The sequence below is a fragment of the Orbicella faveolata genome, unplaced genomic scaffold (assembly GCF_042242905.1).
Source record: "Orbicella faveolata isolate gen_17 unplaced genomic scaffold, um_ofav_v1 contig_13, whole genome shotgun sequence".
Lineage (NCBI taxonomy): Eukaryota > Metazoa > Cnidaria > Anthozoa > Scleractinia > Merulinidae > Orbicella > Orbicella faveolata.
Genome location: NW_028301540.1, coordinates 16379779 through 16398880, shown reverse-complemented (window position 1 = coordinate 16398880; position 19102 = coordinate 16379779). Strand labels below are relative to the sequence as shown.

At 40.0% G+C, this 19102-nt stretch overlaps 2 protein-coding genes across 2 annotated transcripts; one reads left to right on the top strand and one right to left on the bottom strand.

Moving 5' to 3' along the window:
• Positions 1-2432: 2432 nt before the first annotated feature.
• Positions 2433-6044, bottom strand: LOC149115313 (uncharacterized). The gene is made up of 2 exons (XM_089284855.1): positions 5393-6044; positions 2433-3489 (listed from the first exon to the last, which is right to left on the bottom strand). Exons 1-2 carry the CDS (start codon positions 5743-5745, stop codon positions 3222-3224), a joined length of 621 nt encoding a protein of 206 aa, XP_089140981.1. The 5' UTR covers positions 5746-6044; the 3' UTR covers positions 2433-3221.
• A 237-nt stretch (positions 6045-6281) lies between these two features.
• On the top strand, positions 6282-19095 carry LOC149115312 (uncharacterized). The gene is made up of 8 exons (XM_089285662.1): positions 6282-6575; positions 7179-10104; positions 10227-10539; positions 10895-11416; positions 11717-11772; positions 13297-13570; positions 13921-14640; positions 14727-19095. Exons 2-8 carry the CDS (start codon positions 7204-7206, stop codon positions 14729-14731), a joined length of 4791 nt encoding a protein of 1596 aa, XP_089141788.1. The 5' UTR covers positions 6282-6575; positions 7179-7203; the 3' UTR covers positions 14732-19095.
• Positions 19096-19102: the final 7 nt, after the last annotated feature.

Genomic DNA, 19102 nt, shown 5'->3' with positions numbered 1-19102 from the left:
CTCATGGAAGGTGAAACCAAAATTCAAGCTTTCAGTGTTACCGCCGGGATAATGGCACATAAAGTCATAAGATATGTCACAAAGGCACATAAGGATATAGATATCGTGAGATTCCATTTTAACCCAAAAGCTCTTAGAACTGTGATGCTTATTGAAACGAGGGTACACAGTTTTCCAATCTTTAGCTGGCGCAATATTTGTTAACCAGAGGATCCATGCAACGCTCATGTCCTTCGCAATTTGGCTGGTGGCTTAACAAAGTAAAATAAAATGATTGGCCTGGTTTGGGGATCAAATTCAGGCTCATAGCGGGGACCGTGGGAGAGTTGGCAAGTTGTAGAACCAGTTTGAAACAAAGGCAATTTAAAGCAGAATCTGAAGCAATTTGGTAAAAAAGAGAAACCTTGGTCTATTTAAGTTATTGACCATCAAGATAAAATAAACTGGACATGGCTGGGGATTTGATGGATAAGCCTTGAGTTCTGTGGAAAACGTTAGCGATAACATTCAATAGCCTGGTTTGGATTTTATTCTTCTTCGTATGAATTAGCCAAAGGTCAGAAATGCCATATCTGGTTATTAAAGACTAAAGTGCCAAGTCATGTTACGACAGTTTTAAGAACATGTTTTGGTATGGTTCATTTCTTTCGTTGTTGTTTTTTTAGCTTTATCATCATGATCGGAGTCACTTCGACTATCGCAAGCTCTAGCTTGCCCTGGTTAGAAATTCGAGAAAAAAAAGTTAGAATTCGAGATTATCAAATGACTGTTTAGAAAATACAAAAACAAATATGGTTTATAATTCGAATGAGTAAAATCAAAGTTAAAGGTAAACCGGATTCTAACCAGCGACTTTAGGCTGCCTAAGACTTATGGAATATGTTCTCAGAAATCTAGCGGGTGGTTTCGCCAAAGACAAAATGAACAAACGGGTAACATAGGCATCAAATTCCAACTAGAAGCGGGGACCATAGGAGACAAAAGTTCTTCCCGCTTATAAACTCAACAATGACAACAATGGGATGCCTTATGCAACATGCAAGCAAACCAATAATTGGTCTCTTGTCTAGCTAAAGCTGACTTCCAATGATCTCAACTGAGAATTTAAAATCCAGACGAAATGTGTCAATTGCCTAGTTCAAAACCGAGAAGAAGAAAAAGAAAGCGAGAACCCATGCATGCACAGTCTGTGTCATAACTTAGCGGTAAAAATATGAGATGAAAATATTGAACAGATGAAAACATTTTCTCAGCTCTATTAGATCTGTGACACGTAAATCAACCTTGGCATAAATATTGCTCAGTAAGTTGGTTCAGCCGGTTAAATGCAAAAACTAAAATGAACCAATCAGATTGTTCCATTGCAGGTACATCCTATTATTAGACCGGGTACTTTTGCTATAAAGCTCAAAAAACTTGTATGGAATAAAATATTTTCGGTGTTTGATTATTGATTGTTTATCATTTTGTAGTTACCACATTAGTCTTGTGATTCTAGGGCCCGACTGCCCACACAGTGAGTCTTATGACTTCAAGTTGTTTATCTTAGTTTGCCAAGAATACTTAAGTTCCGAACAAAGCCCCATCGATGGTCATGTGTGGGTTTGTCTACTGGCCTTGGTCTAAATCTCCCACAAAGATCCTGTTTAGGTTTCTTGTTCTCAAAACTTTAGTTCTATTGGTTGTTTCAAGAACTTTGAAGTTCTCTTCTGAAAGTCGTGTGATAGTGTTAGGGTTAGTTTTCTAAAAAAGATGTTTAATCCTCCAGGGTCAGTTCGTCCCGTGTGGCCCACACATAGCTACCGATAGGCAATTTAAGTACGTGTGCATTTGTTACGCAAGTTGTAGGTCTTGAGGAATGGTGCTCTAGTAGTAGAAGCAGAAGTAGAGGTAGAAGCGGCTGTGCAAGTAATACGGAGAAGTCCGCACAGTAAACTGAAGCCTCAGAGACCAGAGTCTCGGTACCTCTTCGTTTAGAAGACTAAGAGATTTCCAATACTTCCCTGAACGATCTCGTGAAGCCACTCTTAAAAGTTGACTTGTAGTTTTATCTTAAGAAATTCCTTGATAAAAGTACTTTTTCTTTTTAGTTATCATATTAAGTGTCCCCAATTAGTAGAGGGGTGTTTCCTGGCGGCTAAAAATTTCAACATGTTAATAAAGTTTATGTATGTATGTCTTTGTTCCATCTCTCTTTCTCCCTTCTATCTTACGTCAAACGTGAGGAAGCCCTGAGTTGACCGTCAATCAGAATTGCGCGCTTAAAGTCTACGATTGTAGGATTTTTCTGAACACTTTTAAGGCGGAAATACTGTGTCAGGATAAAAAGTAGACATTTCAATCAATATATTTAACGTGGTCGGTACGCTTAGCTAAAAAGCTAGTTTACAGGTACGCCACGAAAAAAACAGAAAAAAGAAATTATAAGAGCCTTATGAAGGTATATTGACAGGTCATTTTATTGACTACAAGTGGTTGCACACTTTGATATCTACAGGTATGAACAAGATTAGATCCACGAAAAATGTGGTGAGATATATATTCTCTAATTTTACACCTCATGAATTCTTCCCGTGCAAAAATATTAACAACATAATACAAAACCTATATTGCGAACATGTTTCAACGATTCGACGTCCCTTTATTCTAGGTACATAAGTATCTATACATAAACAGGGTTATAAATGTTAAATGACAAGATAAAATAGTCTGGATAGAGTAAACTTGGTGAAAATTGAATTTTAAACATGGCGGACAAGTCCTAGGAAGACTCTTTTAGGTGAAGAAGCTCCCACAGAAAATGTCTCTCACCACATGGCTTAGCATTGTAACGGGAAGCCATGAACAAATTAAATGTATTCGAATGCTTGTCACCTTAGTAATAACGAAAGCGCACTTTACCAAGGCTAGGATTATTTTTGAAGAAATGCTCGATAGCACATGTCCCTCTATGAGGGCAGTAGCAAGTCTGTGATAGAATCAAGCTTCCCTAGGACTGGACTCTACATTACTGACGTTTGGATAGGGACAGACCCTTACCATTAGAGATAGAACAAAAATGATAATTTCTATGTCGTCATCTGCAGAGGTAGGAAAACATTATGGAGCACACACAATGTGGGCTGAGGTTCGCAACCTCAACTTCAAATCACAACTTAGAAGCCCTCTTCTAAGGAAAGGTATAATTATAAAGGCGTGTTGTGATTCTCATTTAAGGATGGCTAGTCATCTCGATTAAAGGTGTCTCGATCTGTCCTTGTTGTAACTTTGAGACCTTTGTATTCAAGTATTTTCTCCTTGACAATGTCAGCTCTTTTCTTCAAGTCCAACACGTCGATGACAGTATAAGGGATTTCATTCTCCTGAAGAACTTTCTCCATCATCTTCGTGTAGTGCAGTAACTCTTCCATCTTAGGGATGAGGCGAATGTCATCTGTCTGTAAGCATTCTGGGTAGGGTCGCACTACGAACATTAAAGAGTTTTTGTATCTGAGAATAGAAAAAAGGCACAGAATGAGCTTTCTTAATAAATTCAAAAAACAAGAGTCAGTGTCAAATTCAGCTCTTGAAACGTGCGTATTTGCTCTCTCCATAACGGATTTGCAAACCTTACATTTTGGTCATTGGTCATTCTATCAATGTGACTATGGAAATTTTTTCACACATACAAAAATGGAATTTGCGCCATATAAATGTATTTGTATTATTATTATAATAATTATTATTATTATTGTTATTAAAAATACAATTGACTCAGGCATAATCGTTTTCAAAGGCCCCTCCCCCTGGTTGCTTGTTTAGCAGCTTGTCTATGACCACCAATAAAGATTTTAGGTCACCATATTCTCATATTTGCCGTGTTCTTTGTCCTGAAGTCATGTTTGATCATCGTTGTTATACAAACAACTTAAGCAGTTGTGAAATTAAAGCCTGAAAAAAAATTCAGGCCTTAACGGGATTCGAACCCATGACCTCTGCGATACCTGTGCAGTGCTCTACTAACTGAGCTATCAAGCCACTGGGAGCTGGTCACTTATTGAGTTCGTAATATACCCGTAGATGGTGAAGAATTCTTGTCCTGATTGTACAATTTTTCAAGTGTCGTGTATGTTTCCTAGTCAATAACAATAAGAAGAATTAAGTAACAAACCCAAACACATCAAGCTATGACGGAATCAACAATGTCGCGAAATGAACACCAGACGAAGAGGAATTGATTTTGAAATTACAATATTTAAAGCCCAAAGAGATCAAATAACTCTCTTTAAACCCTTTAGTTTTTCAGTTCTTCAGTAGGTGTTACTCTTTTCTCCTTAAAATGGATACCTTGGCAACTCGCGCCTTCATATTGTTTCATTTTAGTACTTTTCGACATCTGTTATATGGTAGTGGAGTTGTGAGTCGTCTTTATGAAGTCTTATAAGATGCCGCAATTGGCTGATTTGATGGTGGTGAGGTACGGGTCATCCTTGCGGTGATCACGAGCGAAGCAGACAACTTTTGGCGTGATCTTCTGATCGTGCAGTTGCTTGTATAATAAGTGATTGCTACAGGGTGACAAGGTGTACGAATCTTCGAAAAGTAAAAATCAGAATTTTTTTATTGGTCGTGTCATTTGTTGTTTTAATACGGCAGGTATCTTCTTGGTAAGAAAATTGGAAAATTAAGCTGATTACCATTACTGGTAAAGATGCATTTGTAAATATATCGACAACCGAATTGTGTTGATGAATATATTTAATTATCAAGTCACAGTTGTCTATAACAAGAAAAAATAAACCTTGGCGAAACTGATTATTTCATCCACTAAAAAATTAAAGATTTTTCAGGTACTCTCTACTGGAGCAGTCGAGGCGAATCATTGGGTACTGCAACTCTATCAAATGACCACAGAAAGAGATGCCCTAAACCTTCGGAGAGAACCCCGAACATGTTGTCCTCCGAACCGTTGTAAATACGTAGTTATTGAAATTATAGCAGACCGTCTGGAAAGTATAATTCTGATTGTTGCTTGAAGCGATCACACTAACAGTTCGCAAGTAAAGCATCTGTGCGACATCAAAATTCAGAATTATGGGCAAATGATTCCACTTGAGGTAAGCATGACACAGAATTTGTTGTGATCTCCATATGAAGCGTTTTATTTATGAGAGATGTATTGGCTTTCAGCGTTCCGCTTCGCTGCCGGTTGGCGTCATTCTGAATTCCCGGACCACCATCATTCGGAAGCCATCACAAAAAAAAAATAAACAAACACTACACTTGAATCAGTCATCTTCGAATGAAGATTTTCAACTGATTTTTGGCCGTTTTAGTGCGGTAACAGAAGGACTTAATATTCTGATCTGCTGCCGTACTAAGTAGCTTTTAACCCGCGCCTTAAATTACGTACCTGTTAATACATTCCTTAGCCGATGGCAGATTTGAAAGTCTTTTCATGCTTTCTTCCCCGAGATAAACCAGTGAATATATCAAGGGGTCAATACCGCGGTCGGCGATGTAGGGTGTTTCATTTCTAGAATTGCACTCCTCAGCTTTACATTGTGCTTCCAGAATTCTTTCTTGAAGTTCCTCGAACTTCGTTGGATTAATCTTCGGGTCGAAGTCTTCTCGTCGAAGATTTAAATCCTTGATAACGTTTCTTGCTACTTCGGCTTGGATATGTAAGTTCATCTCTTTTCCAACTTTGTTCACCAAAGTTGTCTTTCCGACGCTGTGAGCTCCGCAAATAAAGACTCGAAGCATGGTAGATTTGAATTCAGTAGACAACTAACGATTTTGCTCTCTAACGATCGTCAATATTTCCACGGTGAGCAGCAACGATACAGCCGGGAATTTAAAAAAAGAATTAAGGCTAGAAATCTTTTGCGAATTGTGCTTGCCTTTCTTCTTATCACGCTTTTCCTGTTTAAGACAGTATCTTTACGATTGAAAATCAATGAATGGTAGAATGAAACATCTCTCTTCACGATCAAGCTTCCAAGCGTTACCGAACGGCGTTGTTTTCACTTTCTTTTTATTTAGTGCTTGGGCTACGCTCTGACAGGTTTAAATGGCAATAAAATATGCAAACATTGCCTCAACCATCTCACTCTCACTCGGTCAGGATTGACCCACAGAAGAAGAGAAACATCAAGCAATTTCTCAGGGAATTGTGCACGTCCTTAAATTAGTTCAAAAGAAACTCATATCTTTAGAGTCACAATGCTTTATTCACTAAATTAAGTCGTGGAGGAGGGATAAAAGAAGCGCGACACAAATGTTTCTATTCCGGTGCAATGACAGCCTTACCCGGTCCACCCTTGTTAAAGTTAAACGTTTTTTTTTTTTTGTAAAGCGTCACGTGATTTCGGGGAAATAGGAACACAACAGTGTAATTCTCGGAAGAGAATACGAAAGATATATATGAAGAAGAAGCAGACATCTTGTGTGAAGTTTATTTCTTTAGCCCTGGACTAGTTCATTGTTTTATTTCACCAGGCTCAGTCGATTTCAGGATCAATTCGTTTCCGCGAAGAGAATTGCCACCAAAGCAGTGTTCTGACTGTTTTCATCGAGGTCCTGTAGCAATCCAAGTGAGTTTCGCGAATAACTATCTTTCGGTATGCATCTAGCGGTCAGTCCATTCATAATTGAAATCTTTACACTGCACTGTGTTATCACGGTGACAACAGGGAACAAATGTGACCGTACGTGAACTTTTGGGAAGTAAGCACATTGACCCACAGTGTGTTTTAAGTCTGGCAAGTGTCGAGAACATCACGCAAAATGCACTCTCATGGACAACTTTTCATAACAATGCAATAGCACACTGTTTATGGAAGTGTTCAATATTCTGCTTACGCTAATCTGATGTAGTTAACAGTTATTGTGGGATTTATGTTGACTATATGAATGTCCTGACGGTCCTACTTGACTCAAACATGTTCATGTTCGGTTTAGTATGCTATTGTCTCCAGGCCCCCCAGATTGCAGCTCGAGGAAAATTTAAAGATAGAAGGATAGCGAGCGACAGCGAACGCAGCGAATCCCTGTTGTTTTCCTTTGTTATTTCCTGTTTCGTTTCCTTCTCCCCTCGCACTAGGTATTCGCTCCCAAGGCCAGGGTATGAACTGTAGACTCATTCGACGCTTTTATGTTATACTTGATGATGTTTATTTCGCCTGTATTTCTTTTAGACTAGGCGCTGACTCGTTATGAGCCATGGAATGGAAGCCAGTGGAAGGCCAAGAAGACGGCTGCCCCGTAATTTCCTTTTCAAAACGAAAGTCAGGACGCGTTTCTGATGACAAAGGAATTGAGGTGAAGACCATTGCAGTGGATGTAAAGAGACGAGATGACAAATGTTACGAATGGAAAGACTTCAAAACTCAAGTTAGAAATGACTCACAGAACAGCGTGTGTCCTTTGTATCGTGTGTACAATCCAGCTAACTTTCTGGTTGTTCACTTCAGCCCCAGCGCTCCTTTCGACGCAGTGTTGAGATTTCTCAAGAATGGCATTACACTTAGATACGACAGTCATTCTCCTGAGGAGAATTTTGTGTTCTTCGGCCACAGTGCCAGCCAGCTCAGAGAAAGGACTTGTGTTCTTTATAATGAAAAACAAGGAAAAGTGGCAGAAATTTTAAGCCATTTTGGTGACTTTGAGAAAATTCAAGACGTTGCCAAAAGAGCTGCTAGAATTGGACTGTTGTTCTCCACTGCAAAGCCTGCCTGCGGTATCCCTGAAGAACAAATAAGTTCAGTTCCTGATGTGGAGCGAGACAAATACAATTTTACCGATGGGTGTGGTTTTATATCGACGGAGTGCGCGCAACGAGTGATTGAAACATTGAACCTTGAAGCTGTGTGCAAGGACATCAAGTTATCCGAGATTCCCTCAGTATTTCAGATCCGTTTGAAGGGATGTAAAGGAGTGCTGTGCCACAATCCCAGCTTGGAGCAGGGAATACAAATCCGTCCTTCAATGGAGAAATTCACTTGGAACCTTAATGGACCGCATCTTCTTGGCATCGTCGACAAGGGTTTCTCGCGACCAAATGAGTTTGGTTGTTTAAACAAACAATACATCATGCTTTTATCGGCGCTCGGGGTATCTGATGAGGTTTTCCTAGAAAAGCAAGAACAGTACTTTAGGGAACTTCAAGAAATTACCACAAGCCATAAAGTGGCTGTGAAGTTTTTGTGTGCCAGTGAGGAATTTGAGTTGGCCGAGAGACTGTTGAAAACAGGAGAACTGGACAGAAGAACCAAGACACGACTTGAACAGTTACGGAACCGTGTTCGAGAACCCCAGCAATCCAAGCCAAATCCTTTGCATAAAACGAAAAAATCTGCTGCCTTGAAGTTAAAAATCCCCATTGAGAAGTCCAGAAATGTTTATGGAGTGTGTGATCCATCGGGAAAGTTGAATCCCAAGACAGTCTTCTTCCAGCCCACAATACGCGGAGAGCCAACAATCTTGAATAACACGCGTGTAGTGGTTGCCAAAAATCCCTGCTATCACCCTGGGGACATCCGTGTTTTGCGATGTACAGATGTTCTTGAGTGTCGTCATCTCGTCGACTGCATTGTTTTCCCAACAGCAGGGAAGAGACCTCACTCTGATGAGATTGCCGGAAGCGATCTTGACGGCGACAAGTACTTCGTTTGCTGGGATGACGAACTCGTCCCGGACAAAGAGGAAGAACCTTGTCAATATCCGGCAGCTAAGCCTGTCAAACGAAGTAATCCCACCAGGGAAGAGTTTTTGAAATACTTTGCAAACTACAACAACGCGGTGGTGAGCAAACTTGATGCTTTGTTTGACAGATGGGCGGACACAAAAGGGATCAACTCCGCAGAGTGCAAGACCGTCGCGGCTTTGTTTTCTCGAGCCATTGACGCTGCCAAAACAGGCGAGAGAGTCACAACCCCTGATCATATTTTGCAAGCGCCAGCCAAGAATGACAACAGTGATGGTTTCGTTTGGCAAAAACTGTATCAACGGGCAAAGCTATTTGAAAGCGATCAAACCACAGAGGATGCAGTAAATGGAAAAGTTGTTGATTTTGAAGAGGAAGACATGCTTGCTGTTGTATCCAACCAGGAATCAAGGCTCAGCGAATACAGACTCTTCCGGTATCTATACAAGTGGTGCGAGCAACCCAACAAAGAAAGGGACATTCACAACTACATTCATTTAATTGACTTTTCCAAGTTTAGCCAAGAGCAGTGCAGGCGACTGCCAACAGACATCCCAAACGCTGACCTTGAAACCCTCCTCAATCCTCTGAACCAATCAAAGATTCTTTCAAGGCAAGACATTGAAACTTTCAAACTTGATCGTGGTCACGAGAGGCGCTGGCGTCTACTGTACAGAACAGAGGGTGGGGAAATGTCCTGGAGAGTCCTCCACAATGTTCTGAATTCCCCCCTTGAAAAGCTACTCGTCTTCAAATTTATGCTTGCTGATATTCAATGGGTCATTTCCTTGACAATGTCAATTCCACTTAACCCATCAGAGGTGCTGACTCTAGAAGATGAAGATCAACCCGCTCAGGCCTTCGCCTCAGTGCGTGTTCAATCAACCAAACCATACGTTTTACAACTGAAGAGAGGTTACAGCTTTGCTTTGGAAGGAAAACGGCTCGATATCTACACAGGAAAGAAGCAGAATACATTCATTTGTCTGCAGGAAGATGAGAACAATCGCGTACCTATCATGAGTGTTGCTCTTGATAGATTCAAATCAAGTCTTCCGAGAGACTTTCAAACTCGACTTCGAAGAGAGCAGTTCTTAGAGATGGAAGTTTTCTGTGTTTATAATCATTCCGATCCTGGGCAAAAGATTCAGAAACGTTCGCCGCAGCATTCCGTTACGAATGCCTATTCAGATGAAGATGATCCAAACCACCAAGTTCCTTTAGGAGACAGCAAAGAGCAGACTGAATTTGTCGTCCGCAAAGGTGATTTCCCAAGTCTGTTTTGCGACCCTGAAGAGTTGCTCAGCGATTTAGAGAGAAACATCGTCAGTGTGCAAAAGCTACTGGAGAAGGGACGCTTACAAAGCAGCCACTTGGATGGAATGTGCGACAGAATGACCTCCTTAGCCGATGACAAGGTTCGATACAAACTTTCTTGAAACTTTGAGCGGTAATAATGATAATAATACTGATTAGTTAATTCTGTGTCTAGGACTAGACACAGAACCGACTTAGGATTCCTTTTGCTTTTATATCGTAGGAGAGACATCAGATAGCATGCCATCTGGAGTCAGTTCTGTGGAGGACTCCTTCAAGCATTGTTTTAGAGACAACGGATCGCTACAAGAACCTGTTGATCTGTCTGTTAAGCGGTCTCCAGGAATTCAACGTTGACGTTGTCCTGGGTGAGAGTGTGCGCATTACGCTTGTGACGCGGGTGAAGCGATACTTTGAGTCCTTGTGGAAGAGAGACGTCAGGTTCAGTCTGGACCAAATGTATGAGGTCATCGATGCAGTGCTTCTTGGAAATGACTATCACACTGGATGCCGCATAGTTCAAGTCATTTCTCAAGGTTAAGTATCTTGAAACCTCATTTCCGTCTCCTTAGGGATTGCAATGATGCAGAGGTGCAAAAAGAAGTATAGGTCGAGGGGTCTCATGCAATCCACTGACCTCACGTTGCAAGCTTGAGAACCCTTTATTTGACTCTGCGTTGTTTTGAGTACCGCATTGTTATTTACAAACTGCTGACAGTAACCCGGAATGGACTCACATATCATTCAGATACCGATCTTAGTCATAATTATCAGATTCTTGATACTGTTAAATCTGGAGTTAAAATGCATTCGCCTTAGCACGTCGGTCTATGGCATACATTAAGGAATAACTTTTGATTGTTTCGATTGTTTCTTTTCTCTTTAATGCAGGTCAGTTACCTCTTGAAGGTTTCACATGTCACCCAAATGCCTTACCTTACTTTTTGCACTGGATGTCTTTAACAACTCTCGAATCACTAGAAGAGGTTAAACAAGCTGTGTTAGCTTCTCATGGAGCCCTCCCACGTGACCGTGTGACAGCTCAAGCTACTCCATGCAGTGAGCACGAATTAACATTCACGCTGGTGATAACAGCAGGGAGCCACTCATTTCGTCCAGCAGATGGCGTGGCTCTTAGTCGAGCAGACATTTCCAGGCGTGAATACATCGGTGAGATAACAGCGATCGATGGAATAATCCTCACAGTTAACATAGTTTGGCCCACAAATTCAGATGACTCTTCAACGAAGAATATCGTTGAAGGAAAGTGGTATCTTCATAAGTTTCCTAGTCTTGTTGGATACCGACGCATTACAACAGCTTTGAAAGCTCTTCAGAACGTGACATCGTGTGGACGAAGTCTCTTTGAAGGAATTTTTGGCAGCTTTTGCGTCAGCGACCCATCCAGTCCAGGTACATTTAACAAGGGTAGCAGGGATGGCGTTAGGGGAGGGGAGTGGTATAGTGGCGAGGGCGCTCGCCTCCCACCCATGTAGCCTGGGTTCGATTCGGGCCTGTTGCCATATCGTGGGTTGCGTTTGTTCTTGTTTCTCGCCCTGCTAAGAGGGTTTTTCTCTGGGTCCTTCGATTTCCCTTCTTCCTGAAACACTTACTTTTCCCGCAAATTCTAATTCGACCTTGATAGAGGAGTCGCATGCAAACCACTAGGGCGAATGGGACTTCCTTTCGAAACATCGTGATTTATTTATTTAGCAACATTGAAAACGATGGGTGGAGTGTTATTTGGATACAGTGTTCTGTGGAGGAAGGTTAGTTTCGTTGGCTCCTAATTTAGCGCCTGTAGTTATTCTTTGTTTCCTTGTTTTACTTAACTTTTTTGGGCGCGTTCTTGGTTACATCGGAAGGATAAAAGGTGCAGTGATGTTTATACAAATGGTACATTGTAGCAGTTATTAGATGTTACGTTCTCAAGCAAATCCAAAGTAAGGGCCTTTAATGCTCATACACCAGGGTTATTTTAGGATATTAAGGACGGTGCCTGTTTTTGTTTGTGCGCACACGCTCTGCCCATCACTCAAAGCATGGTTTACACGCAATGCGCACGCTGACAATGACATTGACGTAATCAACTACGCTACCAAGTTTGCGACAAAAATGAAGGCAAAATTTTCCTACCCTGACCCAAATGAAGTTTAATGAACCTGAAATAAAACCAGTAACATTAAGAATGGCAGCATATCGCTAATCACTAACTGTTAAGGTGGCTCAAAATAGTTTCCAGCACTTTGCAAGACTCATATTTTGATGGGTCATTATAATCACTCTTTATAATTTGATGCTAGTCATGGTATCAAAAAACTGCCCAATCATTGCTGAACAAATTGTACTAATTTTCGCGACACAACAGGTTACTATAGCAACAGTATGACCTGTTAAATACACCCTTAATTTCAGCTTTAAGTACTTTAGCAAAGTTTTAAAAAATTCTGGTCATAGGGTTCAGAGCCACCTTAAATTTTCAGAACTTTAAGATGGCTCTGAACCTCATGTACAAATATTTTTAAGACTTTGCCAAACCTGCGTCTTATGCTGCTAATTAACAAATCGAATGTGGTTTAGCGTGGTCTGTACTCTTATCGACAACGATACGCGTCATCACAGTGGTCAAAATGTTGTGGACTCACGCAGCCGAGTGAGTAGTTTTTTGATACCATGATTGATACCATGTTTTCGATAAAGCGTGATTATAATGACCCATTAAAATCTAAGTCTTCGAAAGCGCTGGAAACTGTTTTGAGCCACCTTAACGCGTTCCAACTGAGAAACGTACTGTTATCCGCAGAACATTATACTGAAATCTAACTGTAAACATTTACCAGCAGACGGCGTAGTGCGGCGCTAAACAAGTGGGAGAGACACACATGTTTGACATATTGGGGGATGACAGGAAAACCTGTAACTGTAACTGGTCTGAGAACCAGTAAGCAAATTACAGAAAGAAAAACCAGTGTTGTTCTTACCAATTACATTGATTTGACCCGAATGCAACGGATATTGGAGAGAAAGATCGCCATCAAAAGGTAACCAAAATGCTTACCAAGGCGAAGACATGGTTTTGTTTTGCATCTGATTAGTTTACAAATACAATACACACTGGTTAGTTTGGCGTGTTGTCCGAGTCTTTTGAACCCGTTTTAGCGCTCAGATACACCGCAGATAGTTCGTTTAGCACGTGCACCATTAAATCGTTTCAACGATTCACCTGCAACCACTACCACAAACCATTTTGTCGCGTTAGGAGTCTAATTCTTTTCGTTTTTCCTCTTTCTCAGCTTCAAGTGGCCAAAGATCTGGAACGTTTGACGTTCGAATCCAAATACCGCCAGCGAGTTTCTGACAAAAGAGACCGCAACAGAATCGACAAAAAGATGGCAAAAAGGATACTGGAAAGCTGTAAAATCCTTTGCACAACTTGCATCAGTGCAGGCTCCTCTTTACTTGAAGGGCTCGTGTTCAAGCGAGTCTTGATTGACGAGGCGTCACAAGCCACTGAGCCAGCAATCCTTGTTTCTGTTTCACATGGCTGTGAGAAACTGGTTTTAGTCGGTAAGTCGCTTTAATTTTTAACAAACGTTCTAAAAAAACGAAAAATAAGAATGGAGTTAGCACTCAGGATTGTGAAAAAGAATACAAATGTTCGAATAGTCGGAAGCCAACGTTTCGGTTGTAGCTCTTTTTTCGACTATTTACGATTTACGTCTTGGTACATTTTACTCTTATTTTACGATTGTTCTTTAGTACGTTTATCGTTGAATTTGAAAGCTTCTACTTTTCGAGGGCCGCTTTTTGAGGAAATAGCAACGTAATAGACGTTTTAAAGTTCTTTTAAGGAATTCCCGTTAAGAAACTCTGTTTTAGCTGAGACTAACCTTGCAATACACTATTCTTTTCTTAAGGGGATGACCAACAGCTTCCTCCCATGGTGCTATGCGAACTTGCTAAGGGTCCTAACCTACTGACTGTCTCCACGTTCTCCCGGCTACGTACAGTAGGACTTCGAGTACGCATGCTCAATGTACAGTATCGAATGCACCCATCCATAGCCTTCTTCGCATCAAGTCATTTTTATGACGGAAGGCTAAATAACGGAGTGTCAGACGAAGAGAGAAGAGCTCCAATGGGATTCAATTGGCCAAATAAAAGCAAACCAGTGGCTTTCCTCAAAACGCCCGATTTAGCGCAAGAAAACAGCAAGGCGTCATCTAAACTCAATGGTTTTGAAGCCAGACAAGTGTATGAAGTGGTTCGTGATCTACTCAAGGAAGGAGACGTGACTAATGAAGGAGTAGGAGTAATAACGCCTTGCAGAGCACAGTTGAAGTTGATCGCAGATAAAACCAAAGAATTTGAAAACGTGTCAGTCAGAACAGTGGATGGCTTCCAGGGACAAGAACGTGACGTCATCGTTTTCTCAGCAGTGCGCTGTAACGAGCATGGATTTGTGGGATTCTTGGACGACGAGAAACGAATGAATGTTCTTTTGACCCGCGCTCGCAGAGGAATGATCGTGATTGGGAACAAGACGACGCTCGGAAAATGTGATTTGTGGAACAAGTGGATTGAGTGGGTGGAGGAGAATGAGCTGGCACGTGACTGTACCCAAGATGACGTAACAGGTAAAATGTTGAAAACACTCATCATCAAAACCACCAAAATCATGCGTGGTTTTTCGAGCTAATTCTCAATTTATGTTTTATTGCAGATTGATACCATTTATTCCGTTACTCTTCCGGTCATTGATCATCCGATTTCAGGAAAAGATCCACAGGAAAAACAATGATTAGGAAAGAACGCGGAGCCAGACGAAAGGATGAAGTCTGCAACTCTAAGTAACTTCATAATAACAAATTAACGTGGTGTTAGTATGATGTTCACAAATCTTATATTCCATATTATGATCAGCTTCGAATTTAGGCCCTAACCCTCTTAAAACTACAAAATGAAGATTAACCGTGCTTTTTGCAAAACACAGGCTATAAACATGTAGCACAGAGAATCAGCGCATATACTCAATAGAGGAGAACTTACCACGATTGAGAAACTGCAAAACGATGATGTGGGAATTACACCTAAGTCCGAATATCAAGAGACTTAAACACAATGTTCTCTTTATTCAAGTCCACCAAGAAAAAAGCCTGACTTCATTGAATTTAGATGACATGTTACCTTGCTATTGGTTGACGATTACTCATGAGTTTTGGTATCAAGTTTCTTCAGTTTCATATTGCGGTTTTAACAGTAGAAGATAATTCATCTACTTGAGAAGGATTTTGGTTATTTTCACGTGGTTTAAGGGTAGCGATAGTAGTTGACAGACGTTTTGTGTTAATTGTTTCACAACTTTATTTTTCGACTGGGAACTTTGCGCTTTGGTCTAATATTAGAAAATGGAACATCACGAAAAAGTGTTTTGAAAAAACAAACCTAAAACCCGTAAACAGGAGAGGACCCATTGGTATAAAAATATGGAGATTCAAGTGAAAAACAAGAAAGAAAACACAGAGGTGGTTTTTAAAATAATTGTAATGCGCTGAAATTAAAACTCTCAAAAAAACGAGTTCGTTCAGGCTTGCACAGTATTTCTGAGTAGAATAACTACAATAGTATTGATTGCATTCCTCAGCGTATTAATATTAATTAACTTGAATTCACAAATGACTCATCTTGTTAAGAGAGAAATAAATGTAAGAAACGAACACTGCCTGGTGCCAGAACACAAAGTTGGTTTTAGAAGTCGACTAAATAATCACCACTTGAAAATATCCGGGGACTACTTATTAGCCTAACGTAAATCACGTGTGTGCGCTATAATCACGTGAAATAAACTGAATTGTACCTAAGATACTAGATGTCGATAACAGGTAAGCTTTAGAAGGAAAATGGGGGTGATTTTCTATTCAAAGATCAAATTCCAATTCTTTGACTCTCTAGAATCAACGTGTCACTGGTGATAGACTGGATAGAGATTTACCGGATAAGCTTCACATCAAACTGGTCATCAAATCTAACCCAGAATGAGAAAACTGATTCGAAAGTTCTATTGCTCCTTGTTAATAATAAATCGATCAACGGTGCGTGGGAAAATGGACGGTAAATCAACAGAAGTGGTGTTTTGATTATCTGATTGAAAAATGTGATTATCTGATTTACAAACAAAAAACCCCGACAACAGCAAAAACAACAACAGCAACAAAAAACAAAACAAACAAACAAACAAAAAAAAACCCAGTAAGTTACATATTATTTCAAGTCTAATAAACGACCGACGTTTACTGAGAGAACTTTAAACATTTCTGGCTTGATGGCTGCAAAACACTTATTAATCCATATCACAATGAACAAATCAAGCCCAAGCCCTGTTAAAACGACAAAGTGAAAAACCTAATTGTGAAACAACATGTAGAAACACTTGCAATAAACCTGTCAAACAAAGAAACAGAACATTACATTTATCAACTTACCACGATTTGGACGCAAGGAAACAATTCTGTGGGAAATTTGACCGTGCGCTTCAAAGCAAGTCCGACGAGTAGGACAGGTCAAACACAATATTTTGTCCTCTCAAGAACGCCGAGAACAAAAGCCTTTGACTTCACTGAATACGGCGACATGTTTCTTTGCTATTGGTTGTTGATGACTACATGTGATAATATGATACTCGCATCAAGTTTCTGCAGTCCTGAATGGCAAGTTTAACAACGGAGGAGAAACCTTAGAGTTTTGTTTTCGTTATTTTCAACTGGTCTTACTTTCTTGCTTACCATAGCGAAAAAATCTTCTTAAAGTTTGCTGTCAGCTTTAAGCTGGTTGTTAAACTACAATTTACCGTTTTTGTCTGGAACCTATTTGCGGCCTAATCAGTTCCTACGTTGTAGTGACTCATGGAAGGTGAAACCAAAATTCAAGCTTTCAATGTTACCGCCGGGATAATGGCACATAAAGCCATAAGGTCATGTCACAAAGGCACATATGGATATAGATATCGTGAAATTCCATTTTAATCCAAAAGCTCTTAGAACTGTAATACGTATTGAAACGAGGGTACACAGTTTCCCAATCTTTAGCTGGCGCAATATTTGTTAACCAGAGAATCCATGCAACGCTCATGTTCTTCGCAATTCGGCTGGTGGTTTAACAAAGTAAAATAAAATGATTGGCCTGGTTTGGGGATCAAATTCAGGCTCATAGCAGGGACCGTGGGAGAGTTGGCAACTTGTAGAACCAGTTTGAAACAAAGGCAATTTAAAGCAGAATCTGAAGCAATTTGGTAAAAAAGAGAAACCTTGGTCTAATTAAGTTATTGACCATCAAGATAAAATAAACTGGACATGGCTGGGGGATTTGATGGATAAGCCTTGAGTTCTGTGGAAAACGTTTACGATAACATTCAACAGCCTGGTTTGGATTTTATTTTTCTTCGTATGAATTAGCTAAAGGTCAGAAATGCCATATCTGGTTATTAAAGACTAAAATGCCAAGTCATGTTACGACAGTTTTAAGAACATGTCTTGGTATGGTTCATTTCTTTCGTTGTTGTTTTTTAGCTTTATCATCATGATCGGAGTCACTTCGACTATCGCAAGCTCTAGCTTGTCCTAGTTAGAAATTCGAGAAAAAAAAGATAGAAATTCGAGATTATCAAATGACTGTTTAGAATATAAAAAAACAAATATGGTTTATAATTCGAATGAGTAAAATCAAAGTTAAAGATAAACCGGATTCTAACCAGCGACTTTAGGCTGCCTAAGACTTATGGAATATGTTCTCAGAAATCTAGCGGGTGGTTTCGCCAAAGACAAAATGAACAAACGGGTAACATAGGCATCAAATTCCAACTAGAAGCGGGGACCATAGGAGACAAAAGTTCTTCCCGCTCATAAACTCAACAATGACAACAGTGGGATGCCTTATGTAACATGCAAGCAAACAAATAATTGGTCTCTTGTTTAGTTAAAGCTGACTTCCAACAATCTCAACTGAGAATTTAAAATCCAGACGAAATGTGTCAATTGCCTAGTTCAAAACCGAGAAGAAAAAGAAAGCGAGAACCCATGTATGTACAGTCTGTGTCATAACTTAAGTGGTAAAAATATGAGATGAAAAATATTGAACAAATGAAAACATTTTCTCAGCTCTATTAGATCTGTGACACGTAAATCAACCTTGGCATAAATATTGCTCAGTAAGTTGGTTCAGCCGGTTAAATGCAAAAACTAAAATGAACCAATCAGATTGTTCCACTGCAGGTACATCCTATTATTGGACCGGGTACTTATGCTATAAAGCTCAAAAAACTTGTATAGAATTAAATATTTTCGATGTTTGATTATTGATTGTTTATCATTTTGTAGTTTCCACATTAGTCTTGTGATTCTAGGGCCCGACTGCCCACACAGTGAGTCTTATGACTTCAAGTTGTTTATCTTAGTTTACCAAGAGTACTTAAGCTCCGAACAAAACCCCATCGATGGTCATGTGTGGGTTTGTCTACTGGCCTTGGTCTAAATCTCCCACAAAGATCCTGTTTAGGTTTCTTGTTCTCAAAACTTTAGTTCTATTGGTTGTTTCAAGAACTTTGAAGTTCGCTTCTGAAAGTCGTGTGATAGTGTTAGTGTTAGTTTTCTAAAAAAAGATGTTTAATCCTCCAGGGTCAGTTCGTCCCGTGTGGTCCACACATAGCTACCGATAGGCAATTTAAGTACGTGTGCATTTGTTACGCAAGTTGTAGGTCTTGAGGAATGGTGCTCTAGTAGTAGAAGCAGAAGTAGAGGTAGAAGCGGCTGTGCAAGTAATACGGAGAAGTCCGCACAGTAAACTGAAGCCTCAGAGACCAGAGTCTCGGTACCTCTTCGTTTAGAAGACTAAGAGATTTCCAATACTTCCCTGAACGATCTCGTGAAGCCACTCTTAAAAGTTGACTTGTAGTTTTATCTTAAGAAATTCCTTGATAAAAGTACTTTTTCTTTTTAGTTTGCAGGTTTTTTAATTATCATATTAAGTGTCCCCAATTAGTAGAGGGGTGTTTCCTGGCGGCTAAAAATTTCAACATGTTAATAAAGTTTATGTATGTATGTCTTT

Excerpts from the sequence above, each read along its gene's own strand:
- LOC149115313 (XM_089284855.1), bottom strand. The coding sequence starts at position 5,745 with ATGCTTCGAGTCTTTATTTGCGGAGCTCACAGCGTCGGAAAGACAACT. Across the intron at positions 3,490-5,392 it reads GCTAAGGAATGTATTAACAG|ATACAAAAACTCTTTAATGT; the intron begins GTACGTAATTTA and ends TTCTATTCTCAG.
- LOC149115312 (XM_089285662.1), top strand. The coding sequence starts at position 7,204 with ATGGAATGGAAGCCAGTGGAAGGCCAAGAAGACGGCTGCCCCGTAATT. Across the intron at positions 11,773-13,296 it reads ACAGTGTTCTGTGGAGGAAG|CTTCAAGTGGCCAAAGATCT; the intron begins GTTAGTTTCGTT and ends CCTCTTTCTCAG. Across the intron at positions 13,571-13,920 it reads TGAGAAACTGGTTTTAGTCG|GGGATGACCAACAGCTTCCT; the intron begins GTAAGTCGCTTT and ends TCTTTTCTTAAG.